Source organism: Eulemur rufifrons, chromosome 30, assembly GCF_041146395.1.
Source record: "Eulemur rufifrons isolate Redbay chromosome 30, OSU_ERuf_1, whole genome shotgun sequence".
Classification (NCBI taxonomy): domain Eukaryota; kingdom Metazoa; phylum Chordata; class Mammalia; order Primates; family Lemuridae; genus Eulemur; species Eulemur rufifrons.
This window is the reverse complement of record NC_091012.1, coordinates 43,424,131-43,442,047: the sequence shown is the minus strand read 5'-3', so window position 1 is coordinate 43,442,047 and position 17,917 is coordinate 43,424,131. Positions and strand designations below refer to the sequence as shown.

The 17,917-nt window shown below is 39.3% G+C and overlaps 1 protein-coding gene across 1 annotated transcript in view; it reads right to left on the bottom strand.

The window, feature by feature from the left end:
• ENOX2 (ecto-NOX disulfide-thiol exchanger 2) overlaps positions 1 to 17,917 on the bottom strand; it is a 78,591-nt gene that overhangs the window by 34,072 nt on the left and 26,602 nt on the right. The window contains exons 4-6 of the mRNA XM_069463270.1: positions 7,836 to 8,069; positions 5,410 to 5,622; positions 3,506 to 3,612 (exon numbers count right to left, since the gene is read on the bottom strand). Coding sequence (XP_069319371.1) covers positions 3,506 to 3,612; positions 5,410 to 5,622; positions 7,836 to 8,069 — 554 coding nt within the window. The remainder of the gene's footprint in view (positions 1 to 3,505; positions 3,613 to 5,409; positions 5,623 to 7,835; positions 8,070 to 17,917) is intronic.

Below are 17,917 nucleotides of genomic sequence, written 5' to 3'. Positions count from 1 at the left end.
GAGGGTGAAGAAGATAATAAGCAAGGGTTGGACAAGCTATTTGAAGACATAATTGAGGAAAATTTTCCAGGCCTTGCTAAAACTCTAGACATACAGGTTCAAGAAGCTCAAAGGACCCCTGGGAGATTCATAGCAAATAGGAAAACACCACGCCACATAGTCATCAGGCTGACCAAAATATCCACTAAAGAGTCCCTTCTCCAAGCTATAGGGAGAAAGAAACAAGTAACATACAAAGGAAAGCCCATCAGAATTACGCCAGATTTCTCAACTGAAACCTTACAAGCAAGAAGAGGTTGGGGCCCCATTCTCACTCTTCTGAAACAGAATAATGCCCAGTCTAGAATCTTGTACCCAGGTAAGCTAAGTTTTCTATATGAAGGAGAAATTAAGACATTCTCAGATAAACAAGGACTGAGGGAATTCACCAAGACAAGACCAGCCCTCCAAGAAGTACTCAAAAGAGAGTTACACACGGATCAGCACAAGAAAGACCCACGAATGTAAAACTACTCAAGAGCTAAAGATCAAATTCCAGCTACCACAATGGCTCAAGAGAGAAAACATAGCAATGAAGTTCTACCCAACAAGCTGAACAGAAATCTGTCCCACTTATCAGTTCTCTCAATAAATGTGAATGGCTTGAATTCCCCACTCAAGAGACATAGACTGGCCCAATGGATAAAAAAACACAAACCAAGTTTCTGCTGTCTTCAGGAAACTCACCTAACATGCAAAGATGCATTTAGACTGAAAATAAAAGGATGGAAATTGATATTTCAAGCAAATAGTAGCCAAAAGAAAGTTGGTGTTGCAGTCTTAATTTCCAATAACTTAGTTTTCAAACCAACAAAAGTAATAAAAGACAAAGATGGTTACTATATACTGGTTAAAGGCACAATTCAACAAGAAGACATGACTATACTTAATATATATGCACCCAACTTAGGTGCACCCAGATTCATAAAGCAAACCCTACTTGATCTAAACCAAATGATAGATAACAATACTGTAATAGCTGGAGAATTTAACACCCCACTGACAGTACAGGACAGATCCTCCAAACAGAAAGCATAATCTCTTCTTAGAAACATAAAAAGTTCAATCAACTACGTGATATGGCTTACCTAGTAGTCTTTCACATCTTCAAAAATCCCTAGAAATACAATAGACCTATGGATAAATTTTACCTAAATGCCTTAAAATACTATAGGAACAATAATTACCAGTTGATTTAGCTGATAATGAAATGAGGGTAAGAAAAACTAAGGCGATGTTTCCCTTAAGTCGCTCAGTCAGTCAGGCAAACCCATAGCCCTCCACCTACTAGACAATCCTTCTTAATTACAAAGAAACTCAGGCTCTTATCATTAGTCATCAATAAATACCCAATACTATATCACATGAATTGGATAAAAGGCAAAAAGAACATCAGAGGTTATGGGGTACCATACTGATGTAACTTGTGGGGAGCATTTAGTAAATGACAGTATCCCCTCAAAAAGAGAAAGAGATTTTAATACTTTGAAAACCTTCAGCCTTCTCTTACTACCCTTTTCAATTGTATTAGCCAGAGCCTCACACACACATAAATCAGGGAAGGTAAGCAATGAAAAAGACTCATTAGCAAACTAATCTGTCTGACATATGCTACCAAAGCTAGCACTTAAGCTCCCCAAAGGTCAGGACTTTTTCTTCTTACTCCATACCCTCTCTCTCAGCAGACTAAGACAGTGTTGGCTGCTGATAGAAGGATGAAAATGAGACAAGAAACAGGTACTTTGTGACTTGAGGAGGTCACTGGCTGACTTGTTCCCAGAGGCACCAGGTAAAAAGGTTAAATGTTAGAAACTTCCACCCTGATGAAACCCTTGACTTATGAGTCATAGCTTTGATGCCTAGGTCAAGAAAGAACCAGTCTAGTTGATTAAGTTTTTGAGGTGCTTTGATTTTCAGTGGGGTGCTACGAGGTAGCCACAATTTAAGAGGACAGTTTCTTCACTTCCCACAGGATACCTCCTTTCATTCCTCAGAGCTGTCTGCTATCAAGTGACAGTTTGCAGAGGTAAAAAACAAGAACGAAAATAAAAACAAAAATAAACAAAGCATGACTTAGAGAGACACCAATATAAGGTTCTTTTAGGTTTATGGAATGCAAAGCCAGAGGAAGGTCATGAGCTATGTCCCACTCTCAGTTGAAAGTACTTTATAAATATAAACGTCTTATAAATGCTATTTATTTTTTTCCCTTTTAAAAGTTCATTTTAATTGCATTGTAAGCAGTACCATATAAATGCTTATTTCTTTTTGTTTTTATTTCAGCTTATTATGGGGTACAAAAGTTCAGATTACATACGTTGCCCATGTACCGCCTATCCCCCCGAGTCAGAGCTCCAGGCGAGTCCATTCCCCAGACAGTGTGCATTGCGCTCATCATGTAGGTATACACCCATCCCCTCCTCGCATCCCCCCATCTCCCCGAGTCAGCACCTTCAAGCATGACCATTCCCCAGACGGTGCGCAACGCACTCATCATGTAGGCATACACCCATCCCCTCCCCCCACCCCCCACCTCAGTCTGATATCTGATTGGTATCATTCCCAAATGTGCATTTAGGTGATGATCAGGGAAACCAATTTTCTGGTGAGTACATGTGATGCTTGTTTTTCCATTCTTGGGATACTTCACTTATAAATGCTATTTAAAAGTTAAGGAATATGACAACTTGCATTGATAGATATAATGGGAGTGCTACTAGACTGGCAAAGAGGACTCAGAAATGTAGTTGAAAAAGTTCCTACATATATAGATTGAAAATATTAGGGCTGGGTAAGGAAGCTGCCCATAGGAACAGAAGAACTTGAGGCACATGTAGTAACACCATTTCCAGTGGCAGATCAGTGAAACCTCCCATTTTGGTTTGTAATCTCTGATTCATAATAGCAACCTAATCACATCACATAAATGTCACTTGAGTACAAGCAGAAAGGTGTGTCAACCTTAACCTGAAATCAGAGTCTTCTGTTACCTGTAAAGCTGCCACTTATAAAGATGACTAAATGGGTTAGATAAAAGAAGCTCAGAAATTTCAAAGCTCCAATGTAACACCAGGCAGCTTCTAGCCTCAACTGTCAAGACACTCTAATAAATGTAAGACAGCCCTAATATTACTAACACTAGAAGCACAGGTCAGTAATTATTGTTGTACCCAAGACTAGCGAGCTTAGAGAAGTAAACTTATAATTATCCCAGCTACATTTCCACTACTAAGGTTTCCATCCAGCAGAATGCATTCAAGACTCTACACATGCACATTTTTTACCCTTTTGACAGCAGGTGGTCTGGACACAGTGACAGGCTATAGAACACATCTTAGTGTTTCATTAGGGCCTTGTTGTGACCATGGGAGCTTGGCACTATTTAATTCTGGCTAAACTCCAAATCAATAACTTGTTAAAGAAAAACTGTCCCCTTGAGGGGCTACCAGAGTAAAAAGTTACCAACCTCAGCTTGTTTGCACCAAACGCTGATGTTTTTACGCTGGGCTTTTGTGAAGTGGTCCCATGCCTTCTGTTTGGAGGCGGAATGGTACACAGCCACTATCTGCTCAACTGCAGCATTGAATCAACAGGTGTATCAGGCCAGGATATCATTCAGGGATGGCAAAAGAGAGGAGAAAAGAAATAAAATAAAAGAGAAGCATAAGGCTTGTTGTATCTTCTTGTTATGACACTATACTAGGCTGTGGTTGTACTTAGCAAAAGCTACATGTGTGGGGGTACTGTGATTTTACTGGGGACTCAAAGAGATGTCAATATACAGAAAGAAAAAAGGAAACTCCAGAAGGTTTGGGGTAAAATGATGACTAAAGTTTTAACACAGGCAGTGTGTATTCACACAGTCAGGAGATGCAAGAGTCGTAGTAAATGTGTAAATTTTTAGTAGTAAATTTTAGTTTAGTACTTGTGTTTAGTTTAGTACTACTGACCCCACACAGCATGGAAGCAAATGGCAAACTGTACCAACAACTTTCTACTACTGGCTTCTTTCATAAACAAGCCTTATGAAATAAAGTTGGATGCTTCATTTCAACAGAATTCATCCTTTTACTATTCTGAGGTATGTTTAACCAGAAGCATCTATCAAAACCTAAGATGGATTGAATCTCTTTTAAGTCTACCTAGATATGCTTGTTGACTGGAGAAATATATGTTTTATGGAAGAATACTGTGTAAGTATAGTACTAAAGAGTATTTTCCAGAGTCACTTAAAATGTCAAATGGGGAAATGTATAAAAATATTCTGGGGCATTATCCTAATCAGTTCAAGAGAGGGGAAGCTTAGACATGACTCTTTTGGGAAAAGAAAAGCAGGACAGGAGCCCCTGCCTGGTGGGGTGTTCCAGGCCGAAAATCCAGAGGTGTTATTTTTCTCTTTATGGCCCTGTTTATACCCTGTCCTCTAGTAATTTAAGGATTTATATTCCCATGATGCTTGCTGCTCTCTTTTTCTACTTATTCTGAAATCCTGAAGACATGTGCTTTCACCTCCTAGATTTTATGCCCATGTATGCTTTCAAAATACAAATGGCAAATGGAACAACTCCTCCTTAATACCAATTATGTATGAGTCAAATATGAGAAGTATGGCAAGAGTACACCATAATTGTTTAAAAGCAAAATCATAAAATTGTACCCTTATTCTTAAGATAAATGGAATTACTTACTGAAAAGACATGAGTGGATAATTTTATAATATGGTGAACAAAAAACATTACTTGGGACTTTATTTGACCTGTCTCACTTAAGAGACCTGGATAGATTTGGAGTGGTACTTCTTTTTGAAAATGGCCATTTCAGTGGCTTCTCATCCCATCAAAGTATCTATGACCTCCATCAAAGGTAGTGGAAGAAAGAAAACTAAGTACAAAATATAGAAGTAGCAAATTTGTTTTGTATTCAGTCACCTTGGGAAATAAAATTACATATTTACCACTAAAATAGAGTTTATAGAAAACATATTACATGATGATAATAATACAAACCTGAAGAAAAGCAGCTTTATATTGCTAATGCTACATCCTAACTTCAGGAATAAAATATCCAACCCTCCACTGAGGCCTGGGGCTGTACAATTATAGGATGTGGCCTAAGTATAATATCTGTGTTTCTAAGGAGCTGAAGTAGATATATCAGAATAAATGAAAATAGGAGGTTCCCACATGTATCCTGTGAAACTGGAGCTTGCTTGGACATTTGGCAATATAAGGAGAGCAGAGGGTAATGAAGAAGGGAGCCTTGGCCCTTGACACAGGATGGTTCTATGGTTCTGGGCTCCTGTGTAGAGCAAGTGGTGACTTAAGTGAAATGTCCTCTCACACTTCCAGAAGAACTCTAAATTCCACTCACATTGAATCAGAATTCCAGAAAGGGCCTGCTTGAACTTCTCCTTTGCTTCTTCCATGTCTTTCTCGTGGGCCGCTTTCTCATTCACCAGGCGGCGGACATGGCTGTTGGCCGACTGGATCATGGAATAGAAGTTATTGGCACTGCGACGGTTTACCTCTCCTCGCTCTATCCAAGTGAGCAAAGTCTGCACAGCTTCTGAGAATTTGGAATCATCTGAAAAAAAGCAAATCATCAAAGGTAACCAAAATCTATTTTCCCAACATGCTGGCAAGGAGGACACCATGGCTTTTTGGCAGTGGTGGTAAATGAATTGCTGAGGATAAGGAGCCACATACACGTATGTGCACACACAGGCAGCAGACGGGCAGACAGACAGGAAGAATGAAAGGCTCAAAAGTAATCGAATTGTTTGTGGTCTATGAAGAGTTCTAAAAAAGAAATGTTTCTTCTTTCCTTTAAAAAAACCTTTTCTATACTGATATTATAGTTCTCACAAATCACAAATTTCTTAACCTCTGTGTGTGTGTGTGTGAGTGTGTGTGTGAGAGAGAGAGAGAGAGAGAGAGATGAATTAGTGAGGAAACTTTAGAATTCTATAATCCTGTGTTTTAATGTGGAAAAGCAAACTTGAGTCCTGAGTTTAACTTGAATTTGACAGTAACTTTACCCTGGACCCATGGAATTAGAGTGTTAGACGGGCCTTAGGAAAGAGGTAAGTGAGTAATTCTTTAGGTATAAACAGTTACATCTCTGACCTTCCACAGTATCACTCCTGCATCCAATCCACAGCCCCAGGATTTCCACTCAGTCCCAGTCATAATCTATTTTGATGCAATTCATTTCATTTCTATATTTCTACACGTCCTTATTCTCTTGCCTGAGGAATCGTCCACCAAGTAGATTTCTGCAGCTAGTTAGGAGTTATTCTCTGATTACTTAAGATAGTAGCACAGCTCTTCCAAAGCTGCTAGTCTAGCTCCCCAAGATAGTCAATTATTCTGCTGTTAAAGACTCCTGAGACGGACAGTCCATTAGCATCCTACTGCAGCCCCATTCTAGGGGTATCCCTCTCTGGCCAGAAACCCTTACATCAAGTGGAAATTTCTCTCACAACAATTTGAACTTCTTGCCTCTTGTCTTTTTTTTTTGTGCAGACATATAACAAGAGGTTAGCCTCCCCTTCATAGCAATTTTTCATTTCATTACTTAGACACTTATGTTCATGCTTAGTTTTTGCTTCTCTTGAGGGACATATACTACAACCAGCAAATTCATTTTTTGTTGTTTTTTATTTTTGTTTTTAACTTAAAATGATTTGTTTGTTGTTGTGTGAATAGGAAGAATTTTGGACCTGGCATTTTACCAATGCTTTCAGCCTTTTGAGTTTTTCAAAATGTACCATTATTTCTGTCTTTATTCCGGACTCTATGTTTATCGCTTTTCCCTTGCAGGAAGTCAAAATCGATCAGAAGAGATTTCTTAACATTTCTTAAATGTGTGAATCCCTTAGGCTATGTGGTGTAAACAAGTGTGGTGAATGAGATGAATGAGACCTATTTGGAAAGTAGAATTAGCAGTATCTTGCTGAGCTGAGAGCACAAGAAACAGGGGAAATTCATACCATTACAGCAGGGTTGGTGTCATCAATAAGATCAATGGGACACCAGTACTCATTCAATAAAATCAACCATACTCAGAAAATGAGAAAGACTAGATTTGAGCTACTAAGACAGGAGATCAGGCAGGGCAATTAATGTTAAATTAGCAAAATGGCTCTGGGAATCAAACAAGGGGAACAGGAATCAAAACAGATGGGAAAGCAGTCTGATTTAGCCACGTCTAAAAGTTTCCATAGTCGCTGTTAGAAATAAATTGGCCTTGTTAAGTGATGAAAAAGTCTTTTTGTAGTTGGTAGTAGCTAAGTCGTTGAGTAATCTAAGAAGAATGTACACTGTGAGTACTTTCTCGACCTCCATTTTCTCATCTTTAAAGAGGGGATTTTACCAGAGTTTTTCCGAGTCACATCAAGTTCTAGCATCCTGAGTCACTCATTTGACTTAGAATTCAAAACTAACTTGCGTCTACTATGAAAGGGGATGCTTACAGGTCCCAAGTCATAGATCGCACCTAAAATTCTCTGATGTGGAAAAGTGGGAAAAACCTGTTTTTTTCCTAGTCACCTGATGTATGGAGAGAAAAAATGCTATCCCTTGAGACAATGAAGGAGCAGAGACACAGGTGACAGGGACAAATTTCCTGGTTCTTTAGTTACTAGGTATACCTCTCTATCTGCAAGGCTCCAAGACAAGAAATTCTTAGAATCCATTAGTGGAAAATTCAAAGGGTAACTGCCAACAACACAATTGTGTTTATTAAACTCCCCTAAAGAAAAGCATTCTTTTAATCATGAAGCTTGCATTACACACCTTTTAGTTTTTCAGCAACAATGCTGCATTCGTGATCTGAATAGTGGACCACTGGGGGTGGGGATGGTGGACGCAATCTTTCTTCTTCCATCCTTCTACGGTGGCGCTCCTCTCTGGCTAGCATACGCTGTTTACACTCCCACTCATACAGGTCATCTCGAGCCTGTGCAAAATCAACGTGGAGCCGGCCTGTGTCCTTCTTGTCAGTACTAGAGCCCAGGCGAACGCGGTAACCTAAGTTCACAAAAGGAAGAGAGAAGAGTGCGTGGACAACTGTAAATACCTTTCCATGTTCAGTATTTCAGAAGTAACTGTAGCAGTTCCAAATGACCACATAACCCCAAAATCTCTCCCCATTCTTAGCAAGGTGAATCATCAAAAGACTTGAATTACAGTCTCATCCCTTATAATGGTTTACTATTCTATAGGTTGGATCAGTCTTGTTCTTAAGAGCTTCATTCCTCCATCTACCACCTTACCTCTGGCTAAGGATGGCTCTGTGGGTAATGGTATCAAGAATGAGTCTTATATGGCACACCAAGGATTGGGAGGAATGGAAAAGGTATCCCCAAACTATGGGGTCTTTGAAGAACTTCAAGAGTGTCAGTCATATTGTCACACAGATTTTGGTAAAACTTAAATACATGAACTTGGTATTTCAATCCCTAAAATTGCTTCCTAGAAATATTTGGCAACTCCAAACCATATTTTCTGGAAAAAAATTAAATATGATGGGCAGTGATGTGTAACTCAGATTACATATTATTTAGGATCTTTAAAAAAAAAGAGGTAGTGTGATTATAATACGGTGATACAGTACTAGGATTCAGAAAAACCAGGATTCAACTCCCTACCTCCACTTTTTTTGTGCCTGCTATACTGCCCAAGTTATGTCTCTTAACAAAAAATGGGAAAAAATTTAAGTGCTTTTTAAGTTTCAGGAGCTATTAGGTATTTCCACATGCATTTATATCATTTCATTCTCAGCACAAGCTTGCAGGGTAAACATTTTACCAAAGAGAAAACCGAGCATCAAAGATGTTAGAGAGGTTAAGTGGCTTGCCCTAGGTCAAACAACTAGCAAATGATAGAGCTGGGGCTTGAATCCAGGATGTTAGACTCCAAATCCTTTGTGCTTTCTGCTATTCCAACTTGCCTCTCAAGAATAATACCCACCATAGACTTCTGCTTCTGGCTAAGGTAGAGTAACAGGGGTTAGATTCAACCTTCTTCCATAAACAACTAAAAATATAGACAAAATATATTAAATAATGGTTTTTAAGACACTGGACATTAGACAATGGAGACAGTGATCATTGAGAGACAAGAACCAAATGAAGTGATCCCTACAATTGTCCCAGCTTATTGCCTAGAGAGAGTTTCCAGGCTTTAGCACAGGGAGGGGAACTCAGGCAAAGCATAGTGGTCTCCCCACATTGAGGAGATTGAACTGGGAGTCAAGGGAGACTATGGCAAATTGAGTTCATAAGGCAGAGTATCAGAAAGAAGAAAGCTGCATAGAAAAAGAACTTCAGAGGATCCGCTACTATTATTTGGCTGCATATTAATGTCTACATATATGTGGAAACTACCTGGACATTAGAGGTAACAAACCCTGTGGCTCCCATAGGGGTGGGAATAGTTCTTTTTCCCACCAGCCAGAGTAGAAAAACTCATACTTCATAGAGTATTGGGTAATCAGGAGGGTTTTTCCTTAATAGTGGAGAAAAATTAACCCTAGACTAAACAGCTATGATCCTGTTTCCCAAGTTATGTAACTGCATTCCAGAACAAAGCTAAAGAATATTTATAGAAATAAAAATATCTTTCATCCCATAAGGTAAAATTTATGATGTCTTGTATCCAATAAAAAATTACCTGGGAAGAGAGAATCAAGATGGCAGACGAGAAAAACCGCCAGCCAGAGTGTCTCTGCAAGAAAGACAGATTTTAGAAGAATGTGAAAAAAATAGTCAGGCAGACGAACATACATCAGAGGAGAGTTGAAAGGGAGAGTGCCTGAAACTACAGGAGACTCCAAACGAAGAAGCTACGGAGAACTGGAAGGAGAAAGGGCCCCCGAGAGGCTTGGAGACCAGCAACAAGGGTAGGTGGAGCAGCTACATTTCCCCTCCCTTGTGTTTTGGACTGCGGGTGGGCTCCTGAGCAGAGATACCTGCCCACACCAGCCCAGAGACAGCCACCGCCAGTGAGCAATGAGCCTCTTGCGGACAGGGCACCAGGCTCCCATCTCCCTCGGGGCACCTCCCGGTCTGCAGACCCCAGCCAATCTGCAGGCACCATATTGCTTCATTCTCCCTACCCCTTTGCCCACTGCTGAGACAGACAATTTAGCCACCACCAGGAGGCATCTGCAGGGAACGGGTCCTTTCCTTTTAGGAACCTATAGCAGACTGAGGGGTACTCAGATTGTGAGCTCCCTACCCACCTGCCCTCCCAGGTGCTGCTTGCCTGGTGACGCCAGGAGAGCGAGGCAAATCCTGAGGTGGAGAGACACCGATCCAGCTTGGGCACCCCATGGGTGACTTGAGACCAGCACTCCTCTCCCTGGAAGGGAAAAGGATTGATCTCCAGGGCTCAGGGGACAGGCCTGCAGACCAGATCCCGTACACCCAGGCCTCAATTGCATTGCCCTGGGGCACAGAAGGGTTATTTGTGAACGACCCTACTGAGTGTGTGTGCCTTCAGGGGCAGATCAGCATGCTTGAGGGGCAACCCTCCTCTCACAGGAAGGCCCTGTGCCCAGCCCAGTCTGCGATCCTGGACAAGGACCCTCCTGGCCTGCATGACAGCCAGGGTAGATCCACTGGCTTGAGGTCTTGCCTGCTGACAAAGGCCCTGGAGAAACTGTGGAATAGGGGAGGGTGGAAAGGAGCAAGGCCTGCTCTAGACTGTAGATCTCAGGCAGCCCCATCCCCCACACACAGACTTTCCTGCTGAGAGGGGCCATTCCAGCCCCTCCCTGGCACCTTTGCCCCAGAGGCAAAGAACAGACCTTTGACCCCTGCTAACAGCATTTGTGGAGCTTGAAGGCAGGCTCACCCAACCCAGCTCTGCCCAGACTCATTCCCTGACCTGCCCCCACTGAGGTGCAGAATAAGGACATACCTGGAAGTCCCAGGGCCCCAACCACCACGTAAGGCACTAGAGTGTCTCTCCAGAGGAAGCAGAGTGGGTTACAGGACCCAAAACAACACTGCAGCCTGCCCCTGCCAGCAAGCGCCACCTACTGATAGGGAGGTCATTCTGCACTTCCTTTTACTGTATCTACTGACTCATCCTATAGGTGTGGACAAATCTCACGGACAAACACCACCTAGTGGCTCAGAGACTAACCAGGGTTTGTCATCGTCCAAAAGAAAATCTAAAAGCAAGAAGCAGCAGCTGATCCAGATGGGAAGGAATCAGCGAAAGAACTCCAGAAGTATGAAGAATCAAACGGAAAGCACACTCCCAAAGAGAAACACCTGCTCTCTAGCAATGGACATTAACCAAACTCAGAACACCAAAATGACAGAAGAAGAATTTCAAACATGGATCATCAGAAAACTGAATGATATGCAAGAAAAAAATGGATAACCAACACAAAAGAACCACCAAAAAAAAAAAAAAAAATCCAGGACTTGGAAGAAAAATTCACTAAAGAAATTGAAATATTAAAGAAAAATCAAACAGGACTCCTGGAAATGATGAATTTATTTAGGGAACTACAAAACACAGTGGAAAGCCTCCAGAGCAGGGTAGATCAAACAGAAGAAAGAATCTCAGAGATAGAACATAACACCTTCCAATTAAATAAGTCAGTCACAGAGATAGAGTGAAGAAATAAGGGAAAAGACCAGAGTCTGCAAGAAATGTGGAATTATGTGAAGAAGCCTAACGTGAGAGTTATGGGCATTCCTGAGGGTGAAGAAGAAAATACGCAAGTGTTGGATAAGCTATTTGAAGACATAATTGAGGAAAATTTCCCAGGCCTTGCTAAAAATCTAGATATACAGGTACAAGAAGCCCAAAGGATCCCTGGGAGATTCATTGCAAATAGGAAGACACCATGTCATGCAGTCATCAGACTGACCAAAATATCCACTAAAGAGGTGCTACTTCGAGCTGTAAGGTGAAAGAAACAAGTAACATACAAAGAAAAGCTCATCTGAATAATACCAGATTTCTCAACTGAAACTTTACAAGCAAAAAGAGACTGGGGACCCATCCTCACTCTTCTGAAACAGAATAATGCCCAGCCTAGAATCTTGTACCCAGCAAAGCTAAGGTTTGTATATGAAGGAGAAATTAATACATTCTCAGATACCCAAAGACTGAGGGAATTCACCAAGACAAGACCAGCCCTCCAAGAAGTACTCAAAAGAGAGTTTCACATGGACAAGAACAAGAAACACTCATGAATGTAAAACTACTCAACAGCTAAAGACCAAAGGCCAAATACCACAATGGCTCAAGAGAGAAAACATAGCAATGAAGTTATACCCAACAGGATGAACAGAAATCTGCCCCACCTATCAGTTCTCTCAATAAATGTGATTGGGTTGAACTCTCCACTCAAGAAACATAGGCTGAAAGAAAATAAAAAATAATAATGACAAGAGACATAGGCTGGCCCAATGGATAAAAAAATATAAGCCAAGTATCTGATGTCTCCAGGAAACTCATCTAACTTGCAAAGATGCATCTAGACTGAAAATAAAGGGATGGAAATCGATATTTCAAGCAAATAGAAGCCAAAAGAAGACTGGTGTGGCAGTTTTAATTTCAGATAATTTAGTTTTTAAATCAACAAAAGTAATGAAAGACAAAGATGGTCACTATATAATGTTGAAGGGTACGGTTCAACAAGAAGACATAACTATACTTAATATGTATGCGCCCAACTTAGGTGCACCCAGATTCATAAAGCAAACCCTACTTGAACTAAACCAAATGATAAACAGCAACACCATGATAGCCAGAGACTTTAACACCCTGCTGACAGCACAGGACAGATCCTCCAAACAGAAAATAAACAAAGAAATAATGGACTTAAACAGAACACTAGAACAAATGGGCCTGACTGACATTTACAGGACATTCTATCTAAACTCCACTGAGTATACATTCTTCTCATCAGCTCATGGGACATTCTCTAAGATTGACCATATCCTAGGACACAAAGCATGTCTTAAAAAATTTAAAAAAATAAAAGTTATACCATGCATCTTCTCAGATCACAGTGGAATAAAAGTAGAAATCAACTCTAACAGAAATTCTCATTTGTACTCAAAGTCGTGGAAGCTAAACAACGTTCTCCTGAATGATCATTTCATAAATAAGGAAATCAAGACAGAAATCAAAAGATTCTTTGAACTAAATGACAAAGGAGACACAAGTTATCAAAATCTGTGGGACACAGCTAAAGCAGTACTGAGAGGAAAGTTTATTTCCATAAATGCCTATATCAAAAAGACAGAAAATTTAAAAATAGACAACCTAATAAATAGACTCAAAGAGCTGGAGAAATAAGAATAGACAGACCTCAAAGCCAGCAGAAGGAGTGAAATTAATAAGATCAAGTCAGAACTAAATGAAGTGGACAATAGGAAAACTATACGGGAGATGAATAAAACAAAAAGTTGGTTCTTTGAAAAGATAAACAAAATCGACATGCCTTTGGCCAGACTAACTAAGACCAGAAAATAAAAATTTCTAATAACATCCATCAGGAACCTGAAAGGAGAAATTACAACTGATGCCACAGAGATACAAGATATCATCTATGAATTCTACAAAAACCTTTATGCACACAAATTGGAAAATGTGGAGGAAATGGACAAATTTTCAGAAACACCCAACCTCTGTAGGCTCAACCAGGAAGAAATAGAATCCCTGAGCAGACCAATATCAAGAACTGAAATCGAAAGAGCAATAAAAAACCTCCCCAAAAAGAAAAGCCCAGGACCACATGGCTTCACAACCGAATTTTACCACACCTCCAAAGAAGAACTGATGCCTATCCTACAAAAGTTATTCCACAACATTGAGAAAGACAGAATCCTTCCCAACACATTTTATGAAGCCAACATAACTCTAATACCAAAACCAGGAAAGGATGCAAGAAAAATAGAAAATTACAGACCAATATCCCTCATGAATATAGATGCAAAAATTCTCAATAAAATCCTAGCAAACCGAATACAGGTACTTATCAAGAAAATAATCCATCACGACGAAGTGGGCTTCATCCCAGGGATGCAGGGATCATTCAACATATGCAAATCTATAAATGTAATACACCACATAAATAGAAGGAAAAGCAAAGACCATACGATCCTCTCAAAAGATGCAGAAAAAGCATTTGACAAAATTCAACACCCTTTTATGACAAGAACACTTAACAAAATAGGCATGGATGGGGCCTACCTAAAAATGATACATGCCATATATGACAAACCCACAGCCAATATCATACTGAATGGGGAAAAATTGAAAACCTTCCCACTTAGAACTGGAACCAGACAAGGTTGACCACTGTCCCCACTGCTATTCAACATAGTGCTGGAAGTCCTTGCGAGAGCAATCAGGCAAGAGAGCACAATCAAGGGTGTCCAAATGGGGACAGAAGTGATCAAACTCTCACTCATTGTGGATGATATGATATTTTATCTAGAAAACCCCAAGGATTCAACCAAGAGACTCCTGGAACTGATTAACGAACACAGTAAAGTTTCAAGTTACAAAATCAATACACACAAATCAGAGGCATTCATATATGCCAATAACAGTCAAACTGAGAACCAAATCAAAGGCTCATTACCCTTCACAATAGCAACAAAGAAAATAAAGTACCTAGGAATACATTTAACTAAGGAGGTAAAAGACCTCTACAGGTAGAATTATGAAACACTGAGGAAGGAAATCACAGAGCACGTAAACAGGTGGAAAACCATACCATGCTCATGGATTGGAAGAATCAACATTGTTAAAACGTCAAAAAAAAAAAAAAGTCTATACTACCCAAAGTGATCTACAAATTCAATGCAATCCCTATTAAATTACCAACATCATTTTTTACAGATATAGAAAAAATAATTTTACGCTTTGTATGGAACCAGAGAAGACCCTATTTAGCAAAAGGAATCTTAAGCAATAAGAACAAAATGGGAGGTATTAATTTACCAGATTTCAAACTATACTACTAGGCTGTGGTTACTAAAAGAGCTTGGTATTGGCACAAGAACAGGGACACAGACGAGTGGAACAGAACTGAGAATCCAGATATAAAAGCTTCCTCATATAGCCATCTAATCTTTGACAAAGCAGACAAAAACATACTCTGGCTAAAAGAATCCTTATTCAATAAATGGTGCTGGGAAAACTGGATAGCTACATGTAGAAGACTGAAACAGGACCCACACCTTTCACCTCTCACAAAAATCAAATCACGGTGGATAACAGACTTAAACCTTAGGAGTGAAACTATTAGAATTCTAGAAGAAAATGAGGGAAAGACTCTTATAGACATTGGCCTAGCAAAGAATTTATAAACAAGACCCCAAAGGCAATCACAGCGACAATAAAAAGAAATAAATGGGACCTGATTAAATTTAAAAGCTTCTGCACAGCCAAAGAAACTGTCACGAGAGCAAACAGACAACCTACAGAACGGGAAAAAATTTTAGCATGCTACACATCCGATAAAGAACTGATAACTAGAATCTATTTAGAACTCAGGAAAATCAGCAAGAATAAATCAAACAACCCTATCAAAAAGTGGGCAAAGGACATGAACAGAAATTTTTCAAAAGAAGACTTAAGAATTGCCAACAAACATATGAAAAAATGTTCAACATCTCTAATCATCAGGGAAATGCAAATCAAAACCACAATGAGATATCACTTAACTCCAGTGAGAATGGCCTTTATCATAAAGTCCCATAACAACAAATGTTGGCGTGGATGTGGAGAGACAGGAACACTCATACACTGCTAGTGCGACTGCAAACTAGTGCAACCTCTGTGGAAAGCAATATGGAGATACCTTAAACAGATACAAGTAGACCTACCATTTGATCCAGCAATCCCATTATTGGGCATCTACCCAAAAGAACAAAAGACATTCTATAACAAAGATACCTGCACCCGAATGTTTATAGCAGCACAGTTCACAATTGCGAAGATGTGGAAACAACCCAAATGCCCATCAATGCATGAGTGGATTAATAAAATGTGGTATATGTATACCATGGAGTATTACTCAGCTATAAGAAATAATGGAGATATAAAATGTCTTATGTTCTCCTGGTTAGAGTTGGAACCCATTATATTAAGTGAAGTATCCCAAGAATGGAAAAATAAGCATCACATGTACTCACCATCAAATTGGTTTCACTGATCATCACCTAAAAGCACATTTAGGAATAACATTAATAGGGTGTCGGGCAGATGTGGGGGAGGAGGGGATGGGTGTATACATACATAATGAGTGCGATGCACACTGTCTAGGGGATGGACATGTTTCAAGCTCTGACTAGGGGAGCGGGAGGGCAAGTGCAATGTATGTAACCTAAACTTTTGTACCCCCATAATATGCTGAAATAAGAATAAAAAAAAGGAAAAAAATTACCTGGCATGCAAAGAAGCAGGAAAATATGACTCATAATAATGATTTAAAATCAGTCAATCCAAAGAGACCCAGAAGTTATACAGATAATATAATAGGTAGGGACATAAAAACAACTATTAAAATTGAATTTCATATGCTCAAGCTAGAGAAAAGATAGAACATATTAAGTAGAAACACAAAGGATATAAAAATAGTTGAAAGCAAACTTCTAGAGATTTAAACTACAATATTTAAGTTGAAAAAAATCAGTGGATAGAACTGATGGCAAATTAGACATTGCATAAGAAAGATTAATAAACTTGAAGACATAGCAATAGAAACTATCCATAATGAAATACGGGAATAAAAAGACTGGAAAAAAAAATGAACAGAGTACCAGTGAGCTGTGAGACAACTTCAAGGGGCCTAATATATGCCTAATTGGAGCCATGAAAGAGAGGGGAGAGTGGAGGAAACAGAAATATATTTGAAGAAATAAGGGGAGAAAATTTCCCAAATTTGATGAAAACTCACAGATCCAACAAGTTCAATGAACCCCAAGCATGAGAAACATGAAGGAAATTACACCAAGACACATCATAATCTAATTGCTCAATAGTATCAATAAAGAGAATATCTTAAAGGTATTCATAGACAAAAGACACATTATGTACAGAGAAACAAGGATAGCATCATATTTCTTATTGGATACAACGCAAGCAAGAAGGTATTGGAAAAACATCTGAGGGGGAGGGGAAAACAACTGTAAGCCTAGAATTCTGTACCCAGAAAATTATCTTTAAAAAATAAAGGTGAGATAAATTCTTTTTCAAACATATAAGTGCTGAAAGAATTCATCAGGAGCTGATGTGTGCTCAAAAAAAGGTTAAAGGAAATTCAAGCATAGGGAAAATAATACCAAATGGAAATCTGGATCTATACAAAGGAAGAAAGAGCATACATAATGTATGACTCTATTTATATAAAGTTCTAGAAAATGCACACTAATCTGACAAAGAACAGATAAATGGCTACCTGAGGAGGCAGTGGGGAGGGGTAGGAGGACAGGATTTCAAAAGGATGTGAAGGAAGCTTTTGGGGTGGTGGACATATTCATATTTTGATTGTTACTGATGGTTTCATGGCTGTATATACATATAATGTTAAATAATTAAATTTTTGAAATATTTAAAGTTCATTGTATGTCAATTATTATACCTCGATAAAGCTGTTATTAAAAAAATAATACCCAGTAACACTAAAACTTCCACACATTCTTTTTTGAAAGAAGAAACATAAATACATTTCATAAGCCAACTTTTCTAGCACCCTTTACAGTTCACAATATACTTGTACATCCATTCATCTTATTTGGTCATCGGAGCCATCAGAAAAATAGGGCTACTAATGATTGCCTTGCCTATTCTCCAAGAATTGTAGAGAAGATCAAAGGAGGACAATATGAAAG